Source organism: Heptranchias perlo, chromosome 35 (genome assembly GCF_035084215.1).
Source record: "Heptranchias perlo isolate sHepPer1 chromosome 35, sHepPer1.hap1, whole genome shotgun sequence".
NCBI lineage: Eukaryota > Metazoa > Chordata > Chondrichthyes > Hexanchiformes > Hexanchidae > Heptranchias > Heptranchias perlo.
The window spans coordinates 8362376-8369464 of NC_090359.1; the positions used below are offsets into that span (position 1 = coordinate 8362376).

A 7089-nucleotide genomic window follows, 5' to 3' on the forward strand; every position below is an offset into this window, starting at 1 on the left:
AAAATTTGCCGGGAAATTACAAAGACGTACAAAAGCCACCGAGTTGTGGTAACAGGGGACTTCAGTTACCCTAATATAGACTGGGATAGTAATAATATAAGGGACAAAGAGGGGGAGGAATTTTTGAAGTGTGTTCAGGAGAACTTTCTTGCTTCTGGCCTAACGAGGAAGGAGGCAATGCTGGACTTGGTTCTGGGGAATGAGGTGGGCCAAGTGGAGCAAATGTCAATGTGGGAACAATTAGGGAACACCGAACACGGTATCATAAGGTTTGGAATAGCTATGGAAAAGGTAGAGGACCACTCTAAAGTAAAAATACTCAATTGGAGGAGGTCCAATTTCAGTGGGATGAGAACAGATCTGGCCCGGGTAGATTGGAATCAAAGATTGGCAGCCAAAACTGTAATTGAACAATGGGCGGCCTTAAAGGAGGAGATGGTTCAGGTACAGTCTAGGTACATTCCCATGAGGGAGAAAGGTAGGGCAACTAAATCCAGAGCTCCCTGGATGACAAGAGATAGAGAGTAAGATGAAGCAGAAAAAAGAGGCGCATGACAAATGTCAGGTTGATAACACAAGTGAGAACCAGGCTGAATATAAAAAGTTCAGATTGGAAGTGAAAAGGGAAATTAAAGGGGCAAAGGAGAGTATGAGAATGGACTGGCGACAAATATAAAAGGGAATCCAGAAGTCTTCTATGGGCGTATATACAGTAAACGGATAGCAAGAGGAGGGCTGGCGCCGATCAGGGACCAAAAAGGAGGCAGAGGCATGGCCGAGCTATTAAATGAGTACTTTGCATCTGTCTTTAGCAAGGAAGAAGATGCTGCCAAAATCTCAGTAAAGGAAGATGTAGTTGAGATACTGGATGGACTAAAAATTGATAGAGGAGGTACTAGAAAGGCTATCTGTACTTGGAGTAGATAACTCACCCAGTCCAGATGGGATGCTTCCACGGTTGCTGACGGAGTAAGGGTGTTAATTGCAGAGGTACTGGCCAGAATCTTCCAAACATCCTTAGATGCGGGGGTTTTGCCAGGGGACTGGACAATTGCAAATGTTACACCCTTGTTCAAAAAAGGTTGCAAGGATAAACCCGGTAACTGCAGGCCAGTCAATTTAACCTCGGTGGTGGGGAAACTTTTAGAAACGATAATGCGGGACAGAATTAGCAGTCACTTCGGCTGGTGTGGATTGATCAGGGAAAACCTGCATGGATCTGTTGAAGGCAAATTATGATTAACTAAATTGATTGAGATTTTGGTGAGATAACAGAGAGGGCAGAAGAGGGCAATGGAGTTTATGTAGTGCATATGGACCTCCAAAATGCGTTTGATAAAATGCCACGTGATGGGCTTGTCATCGAGATTGAAGCCTATGAAATAAGGTGGGCAGCAGCAGCATGGATACAAACTTGGCGAAGTAACAAGAAGCAGAGAGTAATGGTGAACGGTTGATTTTCGGACTGGAGGGAGATGCACAGTGGTGTTCCCCAGGAGTCGGTACGAAGACCACTGCTTTTCTTGGTATATATTAATGCCATCCACCTGGGTGGAACAGGGCACAATTTATGTGCAGTGAAGTGGGTAGTAATAGACTTCAAGAAGATATAGACAGGCTGGTGAAATGGACGGACACGTGACAGAGGAAATTTAATGCAGAAAAATGCAAATTGATACATTTTGGTCGCAAGAACGAGGAGAGTCAATATAAACAAGAGGGCACAATTTTAAAAGGGTTACAGGAACAGAGAGATCTAGGGTATATGTGCACAAATCTTTGAAGGTGGCAGGGCAGGTTGATAAAGTGTTTCAAAAAGCAAATGGGATCCTGGGCTTTATAAATAGAGGCATAGAATACAATAACAAGAAAGTCTTGATGAACATTTATAAAATACTGGTTCGACCACAACTGGAGTATTGTGTCTAGATCCTGGCGTCACGCCTTACGAAGGATGTGAAGGATGCAGGAAAGATTTTTTAGAATGATTCCAGTGATGAGGGGCTTTAGTTACGTGGATAGACTGGAGAAGCTGGGTTTGTTCTCCTTAGAACAGAGAAGATGGAGAGGAGATTTGATAGAAATATTTAAAATCATGAAGGGTCGAGACAGAGTAGATAGAGAGAAACTGTTCCCATTGGTGGAAGGATCAAAAACGAGAGGACATAGATTTAAGGTGACTGGCAAAAGAACCAAAGGTGACATGAGGACAAACTTTTTTAAGCAGCGAGTGGGTATTTTCTGGAATGCACTGCCAGAGGGATCGGTGGAGGCAGATTCAATCGTGGCTTTCCAAAGAGAACTGCATAAGTAATTGAAAGGAAAAAAAATTCAGGGCTACGGGGATAGGGTGAGGGAGTGGGACTAGCTGGATTGCTCTTGCGAAGAGCCAACACGGACTCGATGGTCTGAATGGCCTCTTTCCGTCCTGTAACATTTCTAAGATTCTATGATTGTAAAACCAACTGTTACTCGCTTTTGTTCTGCTAGTTGGATGGAATTTATATTACAGTCTGGCTAACATTCGGACATCAGAGAAAGATAGAGGCATAGTTCTGGAAACCTTTGGCCCGTGTCATCTGACTGCTGCTATGGTATCTATCGTTCACAACGTAAGTCAAAGCAGTAACGACGCTTTCCCTGATCTGTCTCTGAACATACGTGGAAAACGGAAAGCTGATGTTCACTTCCTGGACTGTAACCACGACCACAGAGTCAGGCCGGTCCAGTTTGTGACCAGACTGAGTGATGAGCAAAGGAAAGCGCAGCTGAATAAAAATCCATAGTTCAAAACCCCAACCACAGAACTGTCTCCTGAAAGGGTTGCAATGAATGATTGGTCTTGGCCTAGCTCGCAGGCTCACACATGTCTTCACCCGGACACAGCTGTCAATCAGGAATCACTACCGAGGAGATCAGGTCCTAGTAGTTTCTGAGAATAATTGAGAAGGACAAACAGTTCAAAACACCTACCAGTGGGAGACATCCAAACACCACAGTAGCGGTCAGACAAGTAGCAAAGGCTCCCACAAATATGCCTGTCCCTGCCTTTCACTGAGGTGCAGAGATTAGACAGACGTTAATATAAATTCCATCCAGCTGGCAGAAAAGACCGAGTATCAATTGGTTTGAAGCCGGAGTGTGAGCTGCGACCAATAATAAAGGAGTGAAAAAATATCTTAACACAGGAACAGAAGTGGGTCATTCAGCATCTCGATCCTGTGCCGACATTCAGTCAGATCATGGCTGATCTGTACCTCAATTCCATTTAACCGCCTTTGATCCATATTCCTTGACTCCATTACCGAACACAAATCTATCAATCTCAGTCTCAAAAATAATTTCTCGTCAACGAACGTTAGCCAGAAATGAGAGGAAATCAGGAGGAAAATGGAGTTCCAGAGAAAGAGAGAATAAAAGAGCGACATTAACAGAGAGAGAAATTTGAGAGACAAGTAGAACAAGGATAAGTGATGGAGAGAGGCCTGGACATTGAGAGAAACAGAAAGAGTGGGAAAGAGTGAAACAAGGTGACAAGGACTGTGCTAAATTGCATTGTAGGGCTATTGAGGGAAAGCATGACTGGCCTGGGAATGGCAGTTCAGAAGTTTCGGGTAAAAATGGCACATTGGTGAACTGGGATATTTCTTACACTGTGTGCTTCTGGTTTCAATGTTCATGTAATTTATTAAACTTAGAAATTGTGACTCTGTCATTGTACAATTCTTTGTTCCAAAAGTTTACTCAGCTGGTCGATGTGTAATTTTCCATCATCTTAATGATTGTAATAGTCAAAGGTCAGATGGGACCAAAACTTATTTGTTCAGGAATCTGTAAGTAATATGTGATGTCAGTCGGAATGCGATCTAATTGTCCCATTCGGGATTTATTTACACTATAAGTGTCGTGTTGATTTACCGTCGTTGCCTGACTATTGGAGTCTGCATACCTCTTTACAGTACCGAAAGACTTCGTGTCCACAGAGAAATGCGTTCAATGTTAATTCTTGTGATAGCCGTTTATTACCCTGTTCTGGCAGCAATTGGAGTACCTGGTAAGTCATTGTCAGCACGTACTCTCCAAGTAGCAGAATGTTGAAACATGTTGTTTTGTGCTCATAATCTGTTAAATGTAATATTTAATCTTCAAAGTTTAGTGATACAGTTAAAACTACCATCCTTGTCCCAGTGGTCAATGCACCGAGTAACTCACTCTCGCCCTGTGCTGAACTGTCGAATCTGTGGTCTGAATGTGTCCTTGGTGCTCCCTGGCCAGGCAGGGATAAAACAGGCAGGGCGCACAGTCCTGGGTGTAATCCACTGCCTCCTGGTGGAAAGCGCGCCTGTTGTGGAGATCGGTTGAGGAAGGGCTGGTTGAGATTGTCGTGTTTCCAGAGGACCGATCGCCTGGAGTTCCGGAGAGCAGATTTCGGCTGTCTATCCCGGCATGAGTTAGTGTCTTCAGAATAGAAGGGCAGGGAACAAACGGAATACGCATCAGATAAATAAAACATGTGACATAAACTGTCCTCCTGACTCGAAGGTACAAACTTGTGTACCCGTCAAATGTTCCTCTCAGATCCTTATATTTCAGCAAAATGGCTTCACGGGACTTTTTCTGTATTTGATGTTGAATGTATTGTAAGGACTAGTTGAATGAAGATGACTGCGTACTTCAGTCCATGTGTTTTATTGTGGAGAGTGGGGAAACGAGTCTTGACACTGGTTCGGGAGGGGGATCAGCTGGAGACCATGAGGGAGAGTTGGTGGTGATTTGTTCTTCGACCCGCGCGGCTCCTGGGATCGATCTCTTATTCCGGGGATCCGACTGTCCTTTGTTTTGCTCACGCCTTGTGCTGAGATATCAAGACTGGACCTGGTTATAACTGGAGCCCGTTACAGAATTAAATTCCTTGACATATTGTATCATGATCCATTCACAATACTCCACTGGAAACCTAATCTAATTAATTACTTAGAGATGACGGGCAGCAACGAAATACCAGGCTCGTGTTTTCAATGAATTTTCTAAAATCAAAGTCTCTGGTATTGTGTGGGTTAAGCCATTAGGTCTTTCCACCGCATTACGATTTAAGCTAAATTTGGAGTCACCTTGTCTGTATTTCCTGACTAAACTCGTCTTTTTGCCTTTCACTTTTATGGTTGGTGACGTCCTGCCCCGCGGACCTCCCAGTGTCGGAATCAACTAGATAAACTGAATCTCAAGGATCAAAAATGAGGACTCAGCTGTCGGGTGAGGGATCCCGGGGCCACCGTCACTCGAAAGGATCCTCTCAGAATGAGCTGCTCCTTCGGAACAGGAGGCAGAATCCAAGGGGCAAAAACCAATAAATAAACACAGTCATAGCCCATGTACATCGGTTAAACTGAGAGGTTAGTGATTTCACTGTTTCTGTTTCTCTCTTTCTCTCAGTGAACTTGCTGGCGATTGTGATCCTCTCACGTGGAAAGTGCGGTCTCTCCAAATGTATCACTCGCTACCTGGTGGCCATGGCGACGGCGGATCTCCTGGTGATTGTCTGTAATGTGACCTTATATCGGATTGCTCATCTTTATTGGGGGAACACTTTCCTGCTCTACACTCTTGTTTGCAGATTCATTCTCTTCCTGGCTCCTACTGCCACAGACAGTTCTGTTTGGTTAACAGTCGCTTTTACCTTTGACCGTTTTGTCGCCATTAGTTGTCAGAAGCTGAAAACAAAATATTGCACCGAGAAAACTTCACTTGTGATTATAGTGATTTTGAGCGCGCTGTTCGGTTTAAAGAACATTCCCCGGGCCTTTGTGTATAATTCGTATCCGTATGGAACACTTAACAACATACCGTGGGGTTGCCTTGTATCATCACAGTTTTATACTCTACCAACATGGAAAGCATTTTCTTGGATTGAACAGCTGTTAACCCCGTTGCTTCCATTCTGTTTGATTTTATTGATTAACGCTCTCACCGTCAGGCGCATTTTAGTGGCTAGTCGGGCCCGAAGGAGCCTCCGGGACCTCAGCAATGGTGAGAATGACAAGGACCCTGAGATGAAGAACCGCAGAAGGTCCATCGTTTTACTTTTTGCCATATCCGGCAGTTTTATCCTGCTTTGGATGACAACGGTCGTATATTTCTTATATTATCGAATTTCAGGCGTCTTTAAACTCAGATATTTCTATGACCCTTTAGCAACCTTCGAACAAGCGGGAATTATGCTTCAGCTTCTGAGTTCCTGTACGAACACGGCCATTTACACAGTGACCCAGAGTAAGTTCAGAGAGGAGCTGCTCAATGCGATTAAATATTCGTTTACTCTAATTGGTAAATTGGTCAAATGAGGAAAACGGCTGAAGTGAAGCGGGAACTGACTTCCCAACAGCACAACTCAATTCCATATCACAATTATCACCTCAATTTCCAAAGGGACTCAGCAACGCGGCCAACAATATCTCCTTTAAACTCATTTGTTCTCAACAGTTATATCAAAATTAAATTTAACAGCACCCGACATAAAATGAGCAAAAGCAACAGAGAGTAACATTATCAAAACATGTTCCTGTATTCAGATCACTTTTAAACACGTCCTCAGATACATTGACCCCAAATGTAATTGTCCGGCAGGAAGGGCTGTGAATTAGCGACTGGATATTAGTTTCCACCGGACGGAACTAATAATCGGGCACCGCCTACAGCATCTGTGGGGTTAATTCTCTCTATTAACAATTTCTTAAAACATTCCTGTAACTCCGTGTCTGTGATCTTTGAACAGCCGTTGGTCCTCAATAGTCTGGGAATGACTGGTGTTGATCACAGAGAAGGAATGTTTCCACATTCAGTCCCTGTTTTGTTCTTAAGGGGCATTACTAATTAAACCCAAATCGTACAAAGAAGGACAAAAGAAACTTATTTAATGATATCATTAAGTTGTTGTTGATGTCGACTGTCCGGTCCAGCCCCGGCAGTACCCACCGGTCGCAGAAAGCCTCAAGCGACTGGCGGACACCGAGTGCTTCTTCTCCAGGGCCACCCGGGGCCGACAAGGCCACGGAAGAGAGACCGACAGTCGGAGCTGCCATCCCCCCAGGC

At 44.1% G+C, this 7089-nt stretch overlaps 1 protein-coding gene across 1 annotated transcript; it reads left to right on the forward strand.

Moving 5' to 3' along the window:
• The first annotated feature begins 771 nt into the window (after nt 1-771).
• On the forward strand, nt 772-6341 carry LOC137302216 (probable G-protein coupled receptor 139). The gene is made up of 4 exons (XM_067971873.1): nt 772-892; nt 2491-2719; nt 3960-4054; nt 5434-6341. The coding sequence occupies exons 1-4, from the start codon at nt 772-774 to the stop codon at nt 6339-6341; spliced, it is 1353 nt and encodes a 450-aa protein (XP_067827974.1).
• Nucleotides 6342-7089: the final 748 nt, after the last annotated feature.